This window comes from Amblyomma maculatum, chromosome 11, assembly GCF_055883805.1.
Source record: "Amblyomma maculatum isolate TAMU_Amacu chromosome 11, ASM5588380v1, whole genome shotgun sequence".
Lineage (NCBI taxonomy): Eukaryota > Metazoa > Arthropoda > Arachnida > Ixodida > Ixodidae > Amblyomma > Amblyomma maculatum.
In genome coordinates, this window is record NC_139354.1 from 47,475,579 (window position 1) to 47,497,208 (window position 21,630).

At 43.2% G+C, this 21,630-nt stretch overlaps 1 protein-coding gene across 1 annotated transcript in view; it reads right to left on the minus strand.

Annotated features, from left to right (window-relative positions):
- Nucleotides 1–21,630, minus strand: part of LOC146173757 (uncharacterized) — a 70,940-nt gene that overhangs the window by 35,109 nt on the left and 14,201 nt on the right. Inside the window, exon 2 of the mRNA XM_084584571.1 lies at nucleotides 1,014–1,137. Within this exon, the coding sequence (XP_084440697.1) occupies nucleotides 1,014–1,137 (124 nt within the window). The remainder of the gene's footprint in view (nucleotides 1–1,013; nucleotides 1,138–21,630) is intronic.

Here is a 21,630-nt window from a genome sequence, read left to right on the forward strand (position 1 = left end):
AGCCCTATCAGTGTAAGGTGCTACATTATTAGGGACACTTCAGCTCATCCTTTAGGAGTATGACGCGAGAGCCTAAGCTACAAGCCCACATATAAAGTCACGCTTAAAACAACCCATATGGAGCTGCCTTCATGTCGTATGGGTAACAAGAATGATAAACGGTTCTGGCAGGATGATTTTGAATTCACCCTCCCATATGAAAGGAGCGACCCGAGTTGGCAGCTCCTGCCCGTGGCATAGGGATAACGTGAATTCAAATGTCATGACATGGTGATTTTTTTATGAGGAGACCATAGCTACGCCTCTTCACGGCGTAGCTGCGGCCACCCGAGGTCTTGAAAACCTACCGCAATGTAGGTTTCGCTAGAAAAACGCATAAAAACCCCCTCCAGTAATAATCTCGTTGCCCAGTCAAAGCAAGTCCCCTTGTCGAAACGTTGGCTCGTCTTGTGAACTAAGGCCCCCCCCTCAATTATTGTTCAGTTCTATTTTTCCTCTCGTTCTACCCTGAAACCTTAAGATTAGATGTCATAATGTAGCACAGCCCCTTTGTTCCGCGAATCTCTGTTATTTAAGACTAGCGCGGAAAGACTATCACGGGGCGTTAAATGTATTTCTTTCGTTTGGTTTCTGTGGAAAGAAAGGTGCAGTATCTGTCTTACTTCTCGGCGGACGCGTAAACAGTTACAATGAGAAGGATGCAAGTGAAGATATATATATATATATATATATATATATATATATATATATATATATATATATATATATATATATATATATATATATATATATATATATATATATAGCCTCCAATTAGAGAGCAGATGAATGCTATGTGGAAAGCGCAGTAGTGTGACACTACCTTGAAAGCTGCAGAAAACAACGTTTCTGTGACAGTTTTGACACCAAGTAACGCGCGCACTCTTTTCTACACGATTTTCTGAGTTCTCAAGTACGGCGAAGGCGTTTTCTGCAAACAAGGCACGTACGCTATCACGCTTTAAGTGTCTCACCGAAGGTGGAAGGAATGCTGAAGGCTCCCGGACCGGGTGTCTTGAAGTCCGAAGAGATGGGGCCCCGCCTCTGTGTGGGCGTCCATGGTCGCTGCTGGACGTAGTAGCCCGACACGAACTCGCTCTGCGAAATTCGAAAAGGAGGACAAGCTTGATGACGTACAATATGTGCAGACATGCTTCCTTAAGACTATTCTGTTCAAGTCAAAAAATGCTGTACTGCAAGATGAAAAGAGTGCTCCAAGCACCTACTCCTGGAGCAAAACTAAGTGGATGAAAGCAGATTAACCTCTCCGATTGACGCCTGCATGAATTTTAATGAATTTCATGAAATGACAAGGCCAAAAGGCTGCTTAGCACTTACTGCAATCCTGTTCAATGACCTACCATAGCTCGTTACTACCCCTTAGAGAGATAGCAACACTGCTAGAGTTGTGTAGCCATAGTCAGCCAACAGTTGGGGTGCAAAGTCCAAAGTAATTCGGGAAGCTTTTCTTTGTAATTTCCCTTCACAATGCATTTCATTATAGCTACCCCAAGGACACTAAAGAAGTGAAAATACGGAATAAGACTGCTATAGTAACATGAAGAGGGATAAGTTTCTTTCTACAAATAAATTGGGATAACATTTTTCGGATGGGAATTTCAATATGAAATTGTCAATATTTATTCGGATCGGGAATATAAAATCTGCTGCAGATACACGGTAGAGGGAGGGGACGACAAGGCGCGGTACTTGCATCTGAAACTTTATTGAAAACACTGATGGCGTCTATAAACAGGTTGCACATGTGATCTTATAATTGTGTAAGATAACATTTTGAACGAAAAACTTAAACAAGGTCTTTTGTAAATTAAAAACTACCACGCCCACGTGGAAGCCATGAAAAGGCTAATCGTATATCGTACAAGCGGAACATGATAAAGTGATCGAGAAGTTAAAACTTGAAAGAATAACGCCACACGTCAAATCACGCGTTAAAAATCATAGCAGAACGAATCACAACCACATGGAATGAAAATGAACAGAGGACTCAAAGGTCATGTCGCTAGAAAGCAAAATTCATTTTGAAGGATGTAAATAAAAAACGAGCCAATGCATTTATCATGTTTCGAGATTATGGCGTTATTCGCTTCTAGTTTAAAGTTTAAACTTTCTTTCACCTGGGCTGAAAGGCCCACTCACATGATCAGTTTAGATTAAAAAAAAACAGCTTTAAATCGAAATACTGAATGTATCCATTCTGTTAAGATCCAGGTTGAATTTCAGGAAGCATGAAAACCTAGAAAGGTCACTTAAAATCTTGATATCTGCTTCTTGAAGTACGTCTTGGGATGAAAATTTAGTAGAATGAAATAGTCAACATATCTAATGATATTTGAAAATGAAGGTTGTGCTTAACCTCGAGCACGAGGCACAAACGGGCAGCAAATATTTCTCACAGCACTGATGCTCCACTGGATCCACTATATATTCGTTTTTCACGAACGTATAATTTCTCGTCAAAGGAATCAAGGGTAGAGCCAATATAAAAACAAAGCAAAAACATAATTTTTATTTCTCGATCTGTTTCACCAACTGGCCTACCTATATACCCTCCTATGTCTATTCAGAGCTTCCCACACAGCGTTGTCTTATTCACTAATGGCTGTAAGAGTAACTTTATCGCACAATCGAACAACACGAGTCCCGTTTTAGGGCGCAGTATGCTGTAAAGTTTGAACACATACTATACATTCGAGTAATTTTCTGTAGAAAAAAAAAATCAATTCATTACCTAGGGGGGTACTTATAGTCTAAACATGCTGGACATTTTAATCAACCACTTTTTCTCTGAGGTCAACAGCTCCGGTATGTGGCTCGTTTTTCATTACATCATCAATAACAGTGATGCTGCAGAATTCTTCTGTTTCGATGGCGCCAGACGCTTTCACCGGCGCCTCAGTGGCGTACTAGAGCGAGACGGGGTATACAGCCGCGTCCCGCAGAGGAGGAGCCGATGCGTCCTTGCATCTTCTCTCCCGTGTACTGTCAGCGCCGAGCGTGGATGATGCCGCCGCGGCCTTCACGCTTCACAGCCGGCGTGCCCCGCTTTGAGGTCGAACACAAAGGTGCATGCGGAACCGCTGGTGAAAGCTTCTATACGCAAGCGGAGATTGGCTTTGCCGAGCAGATGAACGGACCAAAGCGGTCAGCTAGGCTTCGTCGGGAAGTAGCAGTTGTTGCTTTTGTTTTCGTCTTTTTTTCAGTCACCCATGCGGTTTGAGGGTATCGAGTGATAATCATTTTTTGAGCCCACTTAATACTTTTCTGCTATTCGTGGTCTCCGTAGAACATCATGTTATCCATGTGGCTGCGTAGGAAATGGACGAGGAATATATCCGTTCCGGGATATATCCGAGCTTCAACTCATACTCCAGCTTCCATGTAGCTGCGGCTCTCAGGAGGTCCATGAATACTGAGCACTTTAAGAACTTTTCAAAATTTGATCTGTTTTTCTGCCTTTCATCAGTCGCAGACAGAACCAAGCTTTGAGTATGCATGGGGAAAATAATATTTGCGTATACTTGATGTCAACTGAAAACGAGGAGCAGACTATTGAAATAGTTTCAGCGCTGCCCTCGAGAACACCCGCTTCGAAATAAGACTTTAGGCATGGGTTTTAAATAAAGCTACTATGTCGGCAAAGGTGGATTAGAACATTACGCTGTTGGTACATAACATCCTGATACGTTTTCTGACCTTGTGTTATTGTTTTTGTTTTTTTTTTCTGTTTTACGGCGTGGAAAAGATAATACAGCTTTTCCTGTATAATTTGCGAGAGTATAGTAGAATATATAAATAGAGATTACTTGACACTATTTGTATTCACGATAGAGGTCAGGACAGAGGTCTATCATATCATTGTCTGGAAAAACACCCATAATCAATTAATTAAATTACACCAATTTAATACTATCCCCACCGTCTACAAAGTATTTTGCTTACAAATACAAATCAGTGCGCAGCCTCAAGCAGCGAGATGCTGATTAATGCCTTCAGGAAAAGGCACAGTGTGCGATAGACACCCAGATTTCTAATAAAATTAGGCTTATTATAGCCCCTTAAATATTGAGGAAAGCATATCTCTTTGTTGGCTACATCATTTGAATTCATTGTAATAACAAACGTGTAATTAAGTGCAGCGCAGGAGCACACCGTGTCCACCGGCAGTTGTCTCTAGCAAATACACCAACTTAAAATATCCCGAAAGGGAAGCAAGGGCAAAAACGCGGTTAAGGATGAAGGGCGGAAGCAAAGGAGAGAATGTGTCGATAAATGTGATTTAATTTTCTTATACTTTTGTAGTTGGTTCTCACCTGCGACCTCAAGATTCAACATAAAGCAACTTATGTCACAATTTTACTATGCCTGTCACTTGAAATTAGGTGTTAACCAAAAAGCTGGACTTTTAATTTTTCAAGAGATACCTATTATTGCTGTGCGTGAAAGGGTATCTGACTGCGACAGTGGTACAGTCTAGAGACTTTCTCGGCATTTGTGGCACCGAAAACGATTCGAGACATGTAATATAGGCCACGGATATGTGCCATAGATATGTGCCATATAGATATGTGCCACAGCAGGAGAATACGAGAAGAGTATAGGACATATTCCAAAAGAAGATAAAACTTGTCAGCAACCTAATTTAGACGAGTCAACATGACGAACGCAACTGAAGCGCTATACCTAAATAGTAAATGTTGAATTCCAATGCTTGACTGAAGTCTTGCGCTCAGATCAAAAAAAGGGAGTATTGGCTTACCAACATAACTTTAACTCTGAGTGGGGCTCCGAAAGGGAAGCGTGCGGGAATAGAAAACAAACAGGAAATCTATCTCAACAGCGGATGCAAAGACAGAGGTAAAAACGTTATCAGCGAGATATCAGGACTTTCTTGTGCTCTTCGCGCTGATTAAGATGGACCAATATCCACATCGTAGGCTTCCGAAACGCTGCTCAGTTTCAAAACTGAAGTTTCAAAGAGCCTCAATATTTTGCTTTAACGAAAAACTTCACGGGATGATTACATATACTTAACTTCCATTTTTTCCCAAAAATATTTATCCTTACTTATGCCAGGTTTATTTAAAGTTTTTTTTTTTTTTCTCTACAGGTGTGGTAGCATTTATGTGATTGAAATGAGCGGGAGAGGGAGCGGGGGGGGGGGGGGGGGGGGGAGGTGTTGTTTTCTTGGCTGCGCTACATTGAGAAAACAAAAGTGGTGGTAATGAAGCTCCTCTGTAACAATATAGTGTAATAGCTTTAACAGCCGCTGCCTCCAGATATCCTTGAGGTTCCTCTTCACGAACACGCCCTCCTACTGGCTTAAACTCTAATTTCTTAAATTGTACCATTACTGTACTACCCATGTGATTAGTGTAATTAGCGGGCAGTTCTGTTGTATCCCGAGTATGCAAAAGACCATCCAACATAAATGTCACGGGCTCTTTGAAGGAGATGTACAGGCGTACCTGCCAGGTCTCTGAAAAGCGTGAACAATGGCCAAACAACACTGGAAAGGTCGATACACATCACGGCCGCCTACCTAAAAGAAGCTGTCCGATTTAGCAACCTCTACCAAGTCGGCTATATCACGTTTTCTCCTGATGCCATGCAACGGCTGACCACTCAGTTCTTGTCAATGCCATGTGATAACCTCCACACTACAGACACATTCCGTGGATTGTTCTCTCACAACACCGACCTCGAAAAAGCCAACAGCGCCGGCGTCGGAATTTCTGGAGGAAGGGGTTTTAATGTTGTATTGCTAATGTATGTTAATGTTGGTTTTGATGTTGCATTAAACGATTATTCAGTCCTGAGACTCGGCACCAGCAGGCCAAGGTTTAGTATTGCCGCCGAAAGCCGCTTGGTAGAGGGAGTGAAATGCAAGCCGAGCATGTATTGTATGGCGTCAGTGTACGTCGGCATTCTACTTCAAACTGCACTGTATTAAATGCCGGGTTGTCAGGCTGCTGAAATTAACCCCGGCGCTCTCCTAGGGAGCCACTCACAGTGTAGGCGCTTAACCGCCAATCAGTCAAACCAAATCAATGTTTGACAACAAATTGTTTCGCACTTTCATCTAGACTGTTGAGCTCCGAATACAAATCGCAGTGGAGGACTCCGGAAATTTCGACCACCTGGGGTTTTTTAACGTGTACTGACATCGCACATCACACGGATGTCAGTCCCTCATAGTCTAAGCTGCTTTGGGACGTTAAACCCCACAAACCAAGCAACAATGTTGAAAAATAGACACGCTAGGCATGGTAATAAAGAAATGGAGCACATACTCTATGGAAGCGAGCGTGTATCTATTATCTGTGCGATTATTTACTTCCAATTGGGGCTCAGTCAGTCTCAATAGAATTTCCTTGTTCTCAACCTGCCGAACGTTAAGCAAAGCAGCAAGCTGCTGCTGTCGAGCCGACAAGCTAAGCACCTTAATTTAAGTAGTAGAAACACATATTTCGTTCGAGGCAAAAGTTGAGAAATGCATATAGATAACACTCCGCATATTAAGGCGAAAGCCTTTAATGGCTCACACTGTCGTCAAAAAAAGGCTGTCCGCGAGATCGGCGCATCTGATTGGTCGACAGAAAAGTGACGTCACCAGCCACCAAATTCGAAGCGACCAACCAGAAGTCTCATCTTGTTTAGCGTTCCTGCTATTTGCAATCCGACGTTTGAACGCGCGTCAAGGAACGCCACGTGACAGGAGCGATGGTTTACCGTCCAAACGCACACTTGTCGGAGAAAGTGTGACAGATACTGCGCCTTTCCTTTCCTGTAAACCAATTATAATATTATATAGCACTGCAACGAACGCCAGTAAAGAGGCAAACAATGAGAGGTAAATTATAGGAGAGGAAGGGTAGGATTTCGTCATTATCCCTTAAGAGAGACCCCCTAAATTTTGAACAAGGAACCCGAGGATAGGGTTTCGCAACGCACATCATCCCGTTAGTGAGACAAAAACGGGCCTGAAACATCACAACACGAAAGCTAACTGCGAAGAAATTGGCAGGCGGCATCCACGTAACAGAATTGAGGGTGTTTAAAGCAGGCGTCGCGTTCCCTTGTGGATGTCGCTTGGAGGTACTTGTCTCTAAGTGAGAGCTTCCTCAAAAGAAGTCGCGTAAATATTGCGAGTAGCCCACTGCACAAACCGCCATCCAAGGTCGGTGGTATACGTAACGTGACCGTGAGAATTTAAGTCGCGTTCAAACAGGCCGCAGAAAAACACTCACGTATGGACAGCGCGAAAAACTTTTCTCAAGTACCAACACAAACGTTCCTTCAGCGCAATGCCATATCAGGAAGACACAGCAGGCGGTAGCGTCTCTGAAGTTAAGCATCATTGAAGCAGTACGTGACCAGCTTGTTTAGTAACCTTACCAAGGCTGCCCGCTTTAAGCGTTCCTCAGGCACCTCTAGTTCGAAAGTTACGTTTTCTTTATAATGCTGCCAGCACATTGAGCCGTCTCGGCTGGCGGCATAAGCCAATCTTTCTAAAACTTTACTCAGTCATGTTTCTCTCTTAGGGTTGTTTTTGTGGCAGTAGTTTTCGCACGTTGGTTTTAATATGTAAGCAGCATGCACGCATCAGTCTTTTCCGGCACCGTGGAATAGCATTCATGCTGGAAAGTTCTCTCAGCATATGCATTGCTCCAATCCCTTTGCTAGTGATGAAATAAACAAATGGAAAAAAATTGATACCCTTGAAGGAAGTGATTTTCTATTTCGCGTTGCACAAAGGCTCTTTAATGCGTTTCGGTTGCATTTGAGCAAAAAATAGGCAGATATCATATGATTTGAGTCAAATGCGATGAGTTCCAAGAATATGATCACATTAATAAATGACACGTCATATTTTTAAGTTTGTCCTATGCTTGCAGTGTATGACGCTATGATAATTCAGTAAGCACTTACAAAAAGTTTCTGACCACTTCTATTGCAGGTGAAGGCAGTTCAACGCACCCTTCATTACAAAATAAGACACAAATCGCAGGCGGAAGTGCTACGGCCTAGTGGAAAAATAAGGCATATATCATTACGTAGAAAGCATCTGAATCTAACCGCGTCTACAAAATATGCATCAACGACCCATATAAAATTTATATTGTGCCACATATGCCATAGAAAAGGTTCCTCATATTTCGCCTCCAGGAAAATACCTATAGTTTGATTTTTCTTCTGCCCACCTTATGTGGTGTCTAACTGATCATTTAATAATATAAAAAAGACACGTATGACTCAATAGCAACTGGTGCTGACATGTGTGGATCACACCTGTGATCCATTATTATTTCCCATTACGACGCATTGCTGACTATGCACTTGCCAAATAGGGGAGGCAAAATTCGGAAAGCTTCATGTAGCGAGATTTGTAGTACGAAAAGAATGAAGAATAAAGAGGACCAGAATGCTATCGGGAAACGACATAAAATGATAAAAAAGGTCTAATCGCATTTTATTTGCTCCTTATTTCCGAGAGAAAAATATAATCTTCGGCCGCCACATGCCCCATACCGAGTAGAATAGAGTCAGACTTGAAGCTGACGCACCGCGCACCAACATTTAAAGAAAAAACTTATGGTTAGGCGAACGGCTGCATGTGGTCATTTGTAAAGGAGACTGGCTGAGTTTGTGTTGGCTTATGAAGAACAGGGCTAGCAACACGAAAACAAGTCTACGCATGTTCCGCTCTTCTTCTTCACTGTCATTATCTTCATAGGGGATTTATTTTCTTCGAGCACTGATTCATTGTCGAACCTTGTCGAGAATTATTTTTATCTTCTAGCACCGCTGGCGGCATATTTTGGCGCCAGGATCAAATATTAATCGCTATTGTGCAATGTAATTCGCTATTGGCGCGAAATGTGCACTTCATTCCCCACGCGCAGCAACACTGGACTTCTTAAACCCAAACGGTGGTGCGAACTATGTTAAAAAAAAAAAAAAAAACAGTCGTATTGTTCTTGCTTTTTTAGCAAAGTACGTTAAAATTGATACGCCAATGTAACATTATAAACACAGAAACGAAATCAAATATGCGCAAGATAACAACCACAAGGACCTGGGACTGCTACAAGTTTGGAATTCATATTTAGTCACACAGGCGCCTGATATGCCTTCGCTCAAATGTCCTGAGCGAGATAGTGGAGCCTGAATGGTCACATTCACGTGCACCCCCCCCCCCCCCCCCCTATATATAGGGGTATATATCACTGGGAGCAGGCTTACTTCGAGACATGAAGCTAAGCAAGAGCCAGTGAGTTTGTTCTGCGACCTTGCACGCGCATCACTGAAGGAGAATAGCCGACGGCGAGACGAGAAAGACGGTGGGGCAAACACGCAAGAAGTACGGGCTGCGCCCACTGAGGAGTCCTCAATCCGGCTCCGCTGACGAAAGGGGAAGGGGAAGAACCTCTTTTCAAAGACGGCTTCGCCGACGTAGTCGAGGGCGCCTATGCCATCCACGCAACGAGCAACAGGTGCACCCTCGGACAGGGAAGGTCGCAGCCGTCAATGTGGGTCAATGTGAGAGCGGCTCGTCTTCTTCTTTTAATCGACTCTTCGCCTTTCGCTTGAAAAGCGGTTGGCCCGCACCTCTGTTAACATGCTTTGCTTACGGAGCGTACCTCTTACAGCCATTGTGCTCAAATACTACGTTCACTACGAGCGGTCTTTTAACTAAGACGACCGGATAAGAAACGAGCAAAGAATTATGAATCTGGCAATGTCCATCTCCATGACCTCTATTGATTTACAGTAGTGTGTTTGATAAAGCGGCACGGACCGGAAATGCCAATTCCAACTTGCTTTAAGGAGTCAAATAATTAGGGGCATCAGTAACAGAATTCTTTAAATATCTTGATAGGTTGCTAGCAGGAGGTCACAGATTGTAAGGAATCATCAATAGGCATAGCCTTAACAACTCAATTATATATACAAGAATATAAATAACATGCCAGACAGAAGAACTTAGAATCAAAAAATCGTCCACCACTGCATGACATCGTAATAAATTACCATAAAAATAATTTCCAAACCCGTATCGTGAGCTGTTGAACTCTAACAATTGCGAAAGCCCCCTCCGCGTAGCCAGACAACGGGGCCGGAATTCTTCTACCTTTGTTTCCCTCATTATTTAGTGCGTTGACCGTAAAAGCATTAGTAACAAACAAAAAATGAATGAGCGCGTGGAAGAGAAACTGCTGCACTCATGTCAACCACGATGACAAGTGTCTTTATTATATCCGCATTTATCGAGAGCGTGTGAGAGCCGCTCTCAGAAGCAGCATTTCTTCCATGTAACGGCGGAATGGAAGAATTTTTTCTTTTTCGACAGATTTGGTAAATGCAAGATTCTTGAGAACCTTGAGCAGTTATGTTTTTCATTTAAGGAGTAAATTAAGATTACTTAGATGGCGTCAAATTTGTCTTTGCAGCTCATATCTTGGAAAAGAAAACAGGTGATGGATTTGTTGGGCACATGTGAGCCTTTCATTTTTGTGGTGACGAAAGTGTACAAGACATGAAAGGGGCTTTCAGCAAGAGAGGTCGTACTGTTGTTATTGCAGCAGCTAAAAAGAAAGCAACAAAATATCTTCAGTAACGTTCTTGCCGGCGCCTTCATTTGCCGATTTTACCCCTCTCAGCTTTGGCACTAATCAAATAGAATGCGTAATAAACAGACTTCTCTTCTTGTGCAGGCTTTTGGAAGCTCTAGCCACACAATAGATTGGATCCTGAATAATGTCTCACAGATGATCATGCCATAAAACAAGTAACAGTTGTTGGTTGGTTGGTTTGCGGGGTTTAACGTCCCAAAGCAACTCAGGCTATGAGAGACGCCGTAGTGGAGGACTCCGGAAATTTCGACCACCTGGGGTTCTTTAACGTGCACTGACATCGCACAGCACACGGACGCCTTGCTTTTCGCCTCCACCGAAAAGCTGCCGCCGAGGCCGGGATTCGATCCCGCAGCTGTGATTGACCCTAAGGGTCACTAATTCACAATGCGGTACTCATATAACTCCACTGCATAACTGGATGGATATTTCACACAAAGTCAAGACATGTTCTCTCCAGTAACATAAGAAAAAAATGTTGCCAATAAAAGCATCAGCATCGCAGCCAAACATTATCTCATCTTGGCGCGTTCAAAAATTAATTATATATCTTTAAAACCATGCCCTATCATTTGGTAGAATATTAAAATGCTCTAGAACATAGGGAGAGCTACGCACTCAACGCCAAGAGCTGTGCTTTCTGCGGAACACTGCATTGATAACAACTATCGCAGCTGCCTTATTTCTAGCAAGTTATAGCGTTTCTTTTTTTTTTTTTCATATTTCTACCATCTCAAGCGAGTTCTTAGAGGGTACATTACTATAGCTTTCGTGTGCTACCGCAATAAGCTCTTTCACCGTTTCTTCTTCGATGTTCTGAAGAAGCCCTAACACACAAGAGAACAAGCACGCAAGTGCAGACAAACGCGTCATGCATTGGCTTATAGCAACTAGTCGTCACCTTGTACGGAGCAATCCCTTGGCTCCGCGCCATCACAGGAAACACACCCGGCCTATGTGGGAAGCACCGTAGTCACGACGATAATGTCATGCAGGGAGGCGTGAGGGGGGTTCGCGAAGAATCACGTTTAATCGTGGTCCGGAGAGACACTGCGTACGCCAGGCTCCGTACCTACCGCACCGCGAACCCTCGTTGGGAACCGCTAAGCGGCATTGGTGGCCTCCACTGACCACAGCCGGTAAGGCTATTCACAGAAGGTGATGCAGGAGGGGCGGTATAGGAAGAGGTCAGCCACTCCCTCCGAAGCGGTTCGGTGTCGCTATAATGCCGAAATGATTATACACGCGAAATGAGCGTTTGCAACAGCTTGTTTAAGTGGAACAATCCGTGCATGTCTCCACCCCAGTCCGGAAGGAAAGATTCGCTTCAGAAACGTGCTGGATGGGCCAATAAAAATAGCTATTTATCAAAACAAGAAAACATGCGTGGACTACAGATGTCCATGAGTCTTCTCTGCAAGGCAAAACTATTTGAAGTACCTTCATCAGCATGATATATATTGGCGATTGAAAATTGATGCTCTTCCTCTTCCCCCTCAAATTTGCGTTGGCCTGCGCGCAAGATGAAATCAAGAAAAGTCGCCACGCGTCGACCCGTTCCCGTCACTTTGGAGAGTCCAATCAGTGGGCGCACCCAGCCGGCCTCGATGACGTCATCGGAAAGAGAGCGCGCAGGGCAGTGTTATCTTAATAGGTCGCTAGCGGTTGGAAGGAGAACTTTTTGAGAATTATGCGCAAATTATAGGCTCCAAGCCGAGGTTTTAAATTTTACTCGCAACCTCCCAAAGGTCACCTGTATGGACTTCTTGCATTAGAATATTACCACAGGTTTCGCTTCAAGGACCATTGAAGACAGGCTTTTAGTACATGCTCGAGAGACAAACAACCATAAGTTGAAAAACATGAAGATGCACACATCGCATTAGAAAAAAAGAGGGCGTCCACCCATATGCTGCCTGGCGAGGCTTCAGGAAAAACGAAATTTCTCGTAAAGGAAGTAAATCATTGTCAAGAGGCAACGTAAAAGCAACAAGCTTGCAAGAATAAATATAATTAAGACTAGACTGTCGCTTTTCTGAACCTTTTTTTCGTGCACGTTTTCCGCCAGGTACAAGTATTATAACCTGCCCCGGGTTCCTAGTGGCAAGGGCATTCGTTGCTGAGACGAAGGGCTTGCTTACGTCGTGGCGTCCGAGTTACAATAAATGCGCATATGAGCTGCATACAATCTCCCTACACGTTATAAATCCCTAGGTTGTGTCAGCTATTCCAATGTCCTCCATTACGGATTCCCTCATTGTACTAGCCGCTCATGGACGTTAAACCCCTTAAACCATCCTGAAACATAAACCCTATCCCAGTTAGGCCCATTGATATTGCTCGAAAGCAAGCAACTACAGTATTATTACTCAAGGGAGAGAAATAAGTTATGCCGCAGGCAAGCCTAATTGTCCTCGTCTTTCAGGGAATTTTGTTTTTTGACTGCTGCGAACCAAATGGGCGAAATCAATGACGAGATTGTGATATTATGGACAGCGCTTCCGTTAATTTAGCGGGTGCAAATAAAAATAAATAAAATTAACCTTGCCCAGCCTGTACCGCAAAAAGCACAATGGGCGCAAAGCAATATAAAATAAAAGATTTGCAAAAAGAAAATTTTCCATTGCAGAAAGGAAAGAAAATCAACAACAAACAATGAGGAGGGGACGGGGATTGTACATCAAAGGTATGAAGGTGCTTAAAGACAGCTATAAATTTTTTCATTTTCCTTGTAGACCTTTACACTCTCCCTTTTCTCATATCAAGGCTGCTTTTCTATTTCTTTATTTTACTATTGGTCAAAAATTTGCGCGTCGTATGTTCTGAACAGATGGACTGCGATAGATGTAGTAGAACTACCAAATTTATAAGCAAACTAACTATTACTGAATGAAAGGATAGGCGATGGTTCAGATATACACTCTGCATTTACTTATTCTCCTGTGGTGTATTGTTGCTTCCTTCTAAATGCATTGCATGTGGCTTTCAATCGTCAGTTATTACTAACTGTTATTTGAACATTAAAACCACAATTGCACAAACATGACGAGTTAATTTCACATTTAATTCACAGTTAATTTCTCTGCCTCATTTTTGTGGAATTCATTACCATTCAGAATAAAGCAATCATTTAACATTCATGCTTTTAAGCGCAGTTTTCGTACTTTTCTGCTATCGCGCTAAATATATATATTTTTTCATTGATAAGAAATACATATACCACATCCAATTGTTTTCCTCTGTTTTACATTTATATAACATGTTCCCAATTTATCTTCTTTTTATATTTAAGACATCTTGTGTTTCTTTGTGCTCTACATTTATATTACATAACAGTTGCAGTTTTCACCCGCTGTTGTTTGTACTTAATCATTTTTGTTTTGCATGATTGTAAAAGGAGGTCCCCTGTGCCGCCATTGGCTTCGGGACCTCCTTCTGTATTTACCAAAATCTTTGTATTCAGTCATTGCATTAAATAAATTCTGATTCTGACAGGACTTGTTGCTTTTTAAGTTTTCTGACAGATATTAGATGCTGCTTCACAGCATGAGCTCGTCAAATTAGACTAACATAATAGAAAGAATATTAGTAGCTAGAAGCGGAATTAAAAGAGCGGTTACGTGAATGCGCCTGTTCACATCAGTGCTCGCACACGTCCACGACGGACTCCGTCGACCCACTTCATTTTTCGATTTATCTTTCGCGCGCCCACACCTTTGAAGCCCGTGGGTGTAGTGCAAAGGACGCCAGCGTTGCAGTCGCCGTAGTGTCTCTAGACGCGAAAATTTACCGATTATCTCCTACGAGCGGCACCCTCCCGCCTCTCTTCTTGTTTCTGGAAGGTTCTGCGGGGCGCGCGGCCGTAATGCAGCTAACGATAGCGTTACCGGCCTTGCCTTAATGAGACCCACGTGTACGTTCACGCCTGCACCTTTGTCTAGTAACAGCTTTGCTAATCTTAGTCAGAGGCCGACCACTTCTGGTGTTCCCCAAAAAGCAGCAATTTCACGAATCAGAGAACATTCTTTTGGAATTAGCATGTAGAAATAAATAAACTTTATTTTCTCTCTTTTTTTTTTGTCGCGATGGCGTCGATTCGTACAGGAACCACTGTTCAAGCATAGATTTGGTTCAATGAATCATTCACGTTGAGAGCGATTAATAAATATATTTATTTTTATCAAATTCATATGTGAAGAAAAACTTATTTGTTCAACAGGTAAGTTTGAATACTTGTTTTTGTTCTGTCCCTTTTAATGCAAAGATAGGCGATATAACTCGGTGTCGATGGAAACATTTTACTTCTGAAACTGTCCACTGGTCGCAATACGTAGACTTCGTCTCTTTTCTTTGTCCAACTTGTAAGGGGTCGGTTTTTGGTAAGAGCGAAGAGTGGTGTCTTTCTTTAGAATTATGTTGGTTATAGGCACACGTCAACGTCCATTTATACTCTTTGCTCGTTTAAGAATACGAAATTTTCGTTCGTTCCTATTGCCGCAATGCAGAGTATTTCACTGCAGAATGAAGGGAACATCAACCGGAAGATAGACGTGCTTTCGGAGCTGCAACATACTACAAAATCATCTATATAGCGAAGCGATGGCTAGCGGCGACTCTGTTTTCCAAAGTGAAAACATTTGCTCGTAATGTTTTCGAAATTCTAGCCGAGTTGGATTGGCGGCTACCGTGTTTTCTAGGTAGGTGCAAAGACAGAAAGCAAGGATAACCTTGATAACGGATGTAAACGCAAGGAGCGTTCCAGTAGACCCTGCCTTTTAACAATCGCTGGCATAGACATGCTTTGGTACGTTTACTCAACTCTCTAATGTCGGTGTTTGAGCTGCCTCTAGGAGCAGCTCGCCTATAGCTCTCGGTTAGAAGTGTAGTCATGAATAAAGAAAAATCTAAAAGGCGGTTTGTCGCAACGGCTTTCAAGGGCACCTGCCCGCCTGGTCTTTTTCCTCGAGCGAAGCGCCTAACTTTTCCTCATCATTGTTCATTAGTCGCGACAAATGACGCGCATACGCGATATCGCTTAGTACTAGAGCGCCAAAACATTTTTTTTATTGGTATTGGAAAAGTAAATTTTGTTGCTTGCGAAAGAGTTTATTTTGGCGACTCAAGCGATTTTTAAAGCACGTCAGTCACTTTGTTGAAGATGCGGTGCACTTTATGGAATCAGCACTCAATTGTTTTGGAGTATTGCAAAGCTCACGAGAGCAAAACAAGTTGTGGCGTGGGTATGTTAGCTTTACGTTCTACTATTAGCTGTCGGATGCTCACAGCGTTGTTTTCTTAGCATCTAACAGTGAATATATATATATATATATATATATATATATATATATATATATATATATATATATATATATATATAGCATAAGTAAATAGACGTACTTGGCTGCTAGAGGTTACATACAAGTGAAAATTTGCTTCATACTGTTTCCCAGTTCATTTGGAGTCGACGTTTCGGCAGGAGCCCTGCCTTTCTCAAGTCTTGAGAAAGGCAGGGCTCCTGTCAAAACGTCGCCACCAACTAAACTTGGAAACAGTATGAAGCAATTTTTCACTTGTATATATATATATATATATATATATATATATATATATATACATGTATGTGTGTGTGAGTGTGTGTGTGTGTGCGTGCGCGTGTGTGTGTGCGTGCGCGTGTGTGTGTGTTTGTGTGTGTGTGTGTGTGTGTGTGCGCGTGTGCGTGCGCGTGCGCGTGTGTGTGTGTGTGTGTGCGCGTGTGCGTGCGCGTGCGCGCGCGCGCGTGTGTGTGTGTGTGTGTGTGTGTGTGTGTGTGTGTGTGTGTGTGTTTGTGTGTGTGTTTGTGTGTGTGTGTTTGTGTGTGTGTGTGCAATTAGTGCAATACCTTACGGGCAGAGCACTAAACCTCATTATTTTGATGGTTCAACCTTCACGCTCCAAATGCAACGTATTTCTCATTTTTTGAGTAACAATATTCATATCACTTCTCTGTTTACCTATTCATCATTTTGAAATGCTCCTAATCTTGTCCAATAAAAGAATACCAGCAAAAGTGGGAGAGACATTGTAAAATTGTGCAATTTTTTTTTCGTTTTTTGAAGGGAGATTTTTCGTTTCAAAAATATTTTACCGATATTGCCCTCCTCCTTTTTTCTTACTGCACTGTGTTACTGGGCTACGCACGACTTTGCCGAAACCTAGCTATTCACTTGCAAAACCAAACTACGCTTTTATGTTCACTCGTTCTTAGCTTTTTGTAGAACACTGTAGCAAAACGAAAACTCGAGTTAGTTGCTGCGACTTGTTGTGGACACAGCGCGAAACATAGCGGACAAGAAGCGATAGTCTTGCTAAACATTTTTTACATAGATTCACTTCATTTAAAAGGGCTCACGTTTGAAAATTTGGCCAGCTTGTAGTTTTGATGAAATAAAAGCGACGAAGACGAAAAGAAGCGATGACCTTGTGGTAAAGCACCCGCCTCGCATTCTGGAAGAACTAGGCTCGAACTCCGATGCCTTAGCGCACCCAGCGAATTTCCATGGGTACAATATTTCCCCCGGCGTGGCGCTCGACTGCTCTGCAGTGAAATGCTTGGGAAAGGAATAATAGACGAAAAGGGGCCACATATGAGCATCTCTTGCGTGAGGTGGACTTATACTTGTCCGATTGCTGAACGAATCGCTTACCTATCGGATCAACGTTTTAGCACCGGTTTGTACGAATGAGAGTTTTGCCCAGTTCCACAAATTAGAACTGGAATTTCATTTTTCCGATCAAAATAATAATGTAATTAGCACGTGTTTGTCCGTTCTCAGGGGTATTTTATTCTGGTTTGGTTTGTAGGGTTTAACGTCCCAAAGCAACTCAGGCTATGAGAGACGCCGTAGTGGAGGACTCCGGAAATTTCGACCGCCTGGGGTTCTTTAACGTGCACTGACATCGCACAGCGGCGCCTTGCCTTTCGCCTCCATCGAAAAGCTGCCGCCGAGGCCGGGATTCGATCCCGCATCCTCGGGAACAGTAGTCGAGCGCCGTAACCACTGTGCCACCCCGGCGGGGTGGTATGTTATTCTCAGCGAGCCTAATTCGAAGTGCAACTTCCGACGATTGAGAGCCTTAAGTTGCTAAATTGAAAGGCAGCGCGTCTCAATCGCGTGAACGGGCCGGGTGCGTTTAAATTTCCTATAAAATTCCCAATCCGCCGTATCATTAATTCTTAGGAGCCGGTGGAGCAAAAGCTTCTGCAATAACCGGTAATTAACTACGACAGCAAAGACGCTCTTGGACAGTACGTTATGACTTCCAGAAAATTATTAAATAACTAAAAAATTTGATCAAGACATCAATCAGAAAAGAACCACAAACGAACTAAGCAGAATGGCAAAATCGTAAGAAATTTTGATATTTCTCCTTTCATGTGGACGCTGTGTTTGCAGTGGAGTAGACCAAACGGAACATATTTTGATTTGTGGAGATGAAACCAAGGGCCCTCCCATGCCGTGCACAATTGGAATGTCTCGACTAAGAAATCCAACGCTCTCTCCGGAGCACATTTTGCTCACAAAATGACTCCGCTTATGCTTTGCGCCACCTGGGCAATCTTGAGAGCCAATTTTGCCGACAGAGATGTCCTTGGTAGGAAAGAACGTAGTCTGTTTGAAAAATGGTGCTCGCGCGAGACAAAAGTGGATAATAAAGGCGCTCCTTTCCCCTCTCTGCGTTTTGCGTGATCACGTCGATCGTGAACGTTTGAGGCTTCAAGGACATTCATCTGGCGCGTCCTGATGCGAAAGGCGAGCTGTGTAAAACGCATCCCCGATGTCTTGCTGCTCCTGGGCTTGTTGCCGGAACCTGCTTCAGGTATAGAACGTGATGGCACAAGAGGATGCACGAGCGCCATTTCTAGTTCATTCCCGCTGCATTGCAACACTGGATAGTTTGCCCATGCAAGCTTCTTCTGCGAAGCTCGTACGATGCCGAGAGTGCCGTATGACGCCTTGTGTCGAAATGCGATTCGGAGAATTGCCCGCAGCTTCCATCCGGCTGGCCGCCGGACTGCCGCCTGCATTTTACATGCTTTTCCCCTCTCATCACTTAGCCTGTACAAGACTGCGAGGAGTTTTCATACTAGAACGGCAGCGATAGAAACGAATGGGAATAATGAAGCCCTTGCATTGAAGCAGGTTGAGGAAATCTAGAGGATATCAGTAGGAGAAGTGGACGAGAGTGTATTAGGCACAGTGTTGTTATTGCATGCGCTTGCCGATTTCCTTTTAAAGCCTAAAAGGGGCGCATCCAGCCGGCATTTTAGAATGTCGCTGAAATAGGAGGGCGAATTAAAGGACAGCGATTTGATCCAGGGGAACAAAAAGTTTAATAATGGTAGACAAAAAGAGTGAAGCGTGGGTTGCATATAAGTCAGGAGCAGAAAGTGGAATTTCTTCGCGTATGTAATAAGAAGAGGTATATTGGGAAAAATGTACAACGGTTATTCTAATGGTAATTCAAGGAAATATATAAAAAAATAATAATAATTGTACCCAGATTGACTGAAGATGACATAATGAGATGGATTTAGCAGAAATAATTAAACAATATTGCCAAACGATAAGCCAAAATGGGCGCTTTGAATGTCGTTAGCAGAGTCCTTGCCCAGTAATGAATACCAGGTGGGTGCATAAGCTGTGCAGCACAGAACAGTGGATTCATATTTGGTGACGAAATGAAAGGTCGTGAACGATTAAATTATATTGTCTAATGAAATATAGATTATAGTGGGTGTCATTATTAACCTCCTGTTGGGCACCCAGAGATGTGAAGAGTAAACAGTAATAATTAAATAGTTATTAAGCGAATTTCAGTATACAAAAATAACGATTCGATATGCAACGCATGGACAGAAATGTCCTGCCGCGCCTTGCATCCATGTATTCATGTTGAGCCTCTACAGCTTTCCACGCAAAGCAAAATATGTTTCATGACGTTCGAAATCAGGCTTCATTGATATTTGCTCCTTCACATCTTTTCTGCACACAATGGCAGCGGACTACACTGACCATCTTTTTTACAGAAAACAGAAAGGAACTCGCGGGAGTATTACTCCTTCTAAATTTCACCTCCGTTTACAGATGTGACTGATCACTTAGCCTAAATAGGCTGTCCTCCGCCCCAGTTTTTCTGCTGTTAATACCACAACATTGAGGACTTTCGACATCTAGAACTGGCTCCACTACTCTGCGAGCATGCCCTGTGTGTGCCCATTCATTTGTGCAATGATGAAAGGCGTGTCGAATTGATTGTAAAGCATCGAGGCCTGGCGCATATTCAGCAGTCGCGTAGAGTCTCTGAATCGCCGCCTCACTTGGCTGCCTCCCTCAAGCACCATCGTGGGTTTCAGGGTAATAACAACAATAATGGTAATCTGCATTTGGAGCGTGGGTCTGTGACTCCGTCCCAGCACCGACAAGGACTCGCTGAAACGGCTCGTAGCTGCTCGCCTATCCGCCAAACCTGTGGCGTGCGTTGGTGTCGGACTAGGTCACACGTGGTGCTAGCTCGTTATGCGTTACACCTTTTTTTTTCGTTTTCATCCTTTCTTACAGTTGTCTTGCCTGTCTTTGAAACGAAGGCAGAGCTGAGGCCAGCAGGTAGGCAGGATTGTAACGCAGGAAAGAAGAGAGTGGCTGTATCTCGGGACACTCGGGCCACAGACGCTACGTGGGTGCCGGTTGGGGCGGCTGATTTTTTTTATATTTTACAGGGTCTAACCTCTCCATACGCTTTGAGTGTCTCACGCGCTAGAGTGCTCGTGTGGTCGTATTTAAAGAGAGCTAGTGGGGATTCGTTTTTCCGCGAAATGCGAGGCGTTGCGGTACGCACTTTTCAGGGCCTTAGTACCCGGAAAAGGAAAGTCTGAGGTGTCGTTGGGTCGCGATGACTCAGCGATCGCATTCAGAAAAAAAAAATGAGAAGGCTCCCAGAACTCTGAAAAGAACTATGAAATTAGCAAAGTACCGTAAAAAGAAGAAAAATAAAGATGAAAGGCTTGATCCAGTGAACCAACACTGCATCGTGTGAAAGCGTTAAAACCTCGACTATCCGTCCGCATTTAGTTCTTTCGGACCTGACTTTGGGAGTGTTGTCATTGACGGTGTGAGAGGGTCAAGCATACTACTTAAATCGTCTTTCCCCATTGACGCATCTTAAGAGAACAATGCGATAGCTTTTTGCTTGATTCCATTGCGCACGGATTGAAGTTGGTAAAAACGAGAACATGAAATGACCAGCAAGAGAGGATGGTAGTAGAACACTGGTCTAATTGGTTGCGGGGACAGCTAAGAGATTCCTTACTTGCCGTCTGCTAGAAACTCTTATGGAGCTGATTATGTTTTGTTGCGACAATTTTTCTTTCCTTGAGATCAGCAAATATTCCATACAATATTCATGGTTGGGTTTGACTTTGAGAAGTAGTGCTTTCTCATTAAAAGTAAACCAATTACGTTTCATGTCTTCATTCTCATTTAATATGCTCAACGGTGGCATTTTGACCACAAGGCGTTGTCACGTGGTCACATTTTGGACGCTGTTTTGCTCCGTACGAATTCAAGTTAACAGCCTACGCATTCTATCGGCCTTCCTGCAACTTTATTGCGTGATCAAAAAAACTAACTAATATAACGTGTGCCGTACTGGAGAATTTGTCCAGACGAAGAACATGTTCCCGATTGTTCCGAGGTACAAACAGACTCGTCTATAAGTTACAGGATCTCGGTACCTAGAAGCAAGAGACAGTGTCACTCATCTAAAGTGATAATCCTCGGCTATCATGGTGCCACCCATCAACCACTACACCTCCACTCGGTGAGACAAAGGCAGAAAAAAAAAAGCAGAGTTAAAGTGCACAGCGAACTCAAAAGAAAGCGAGGAAGGGCGTATG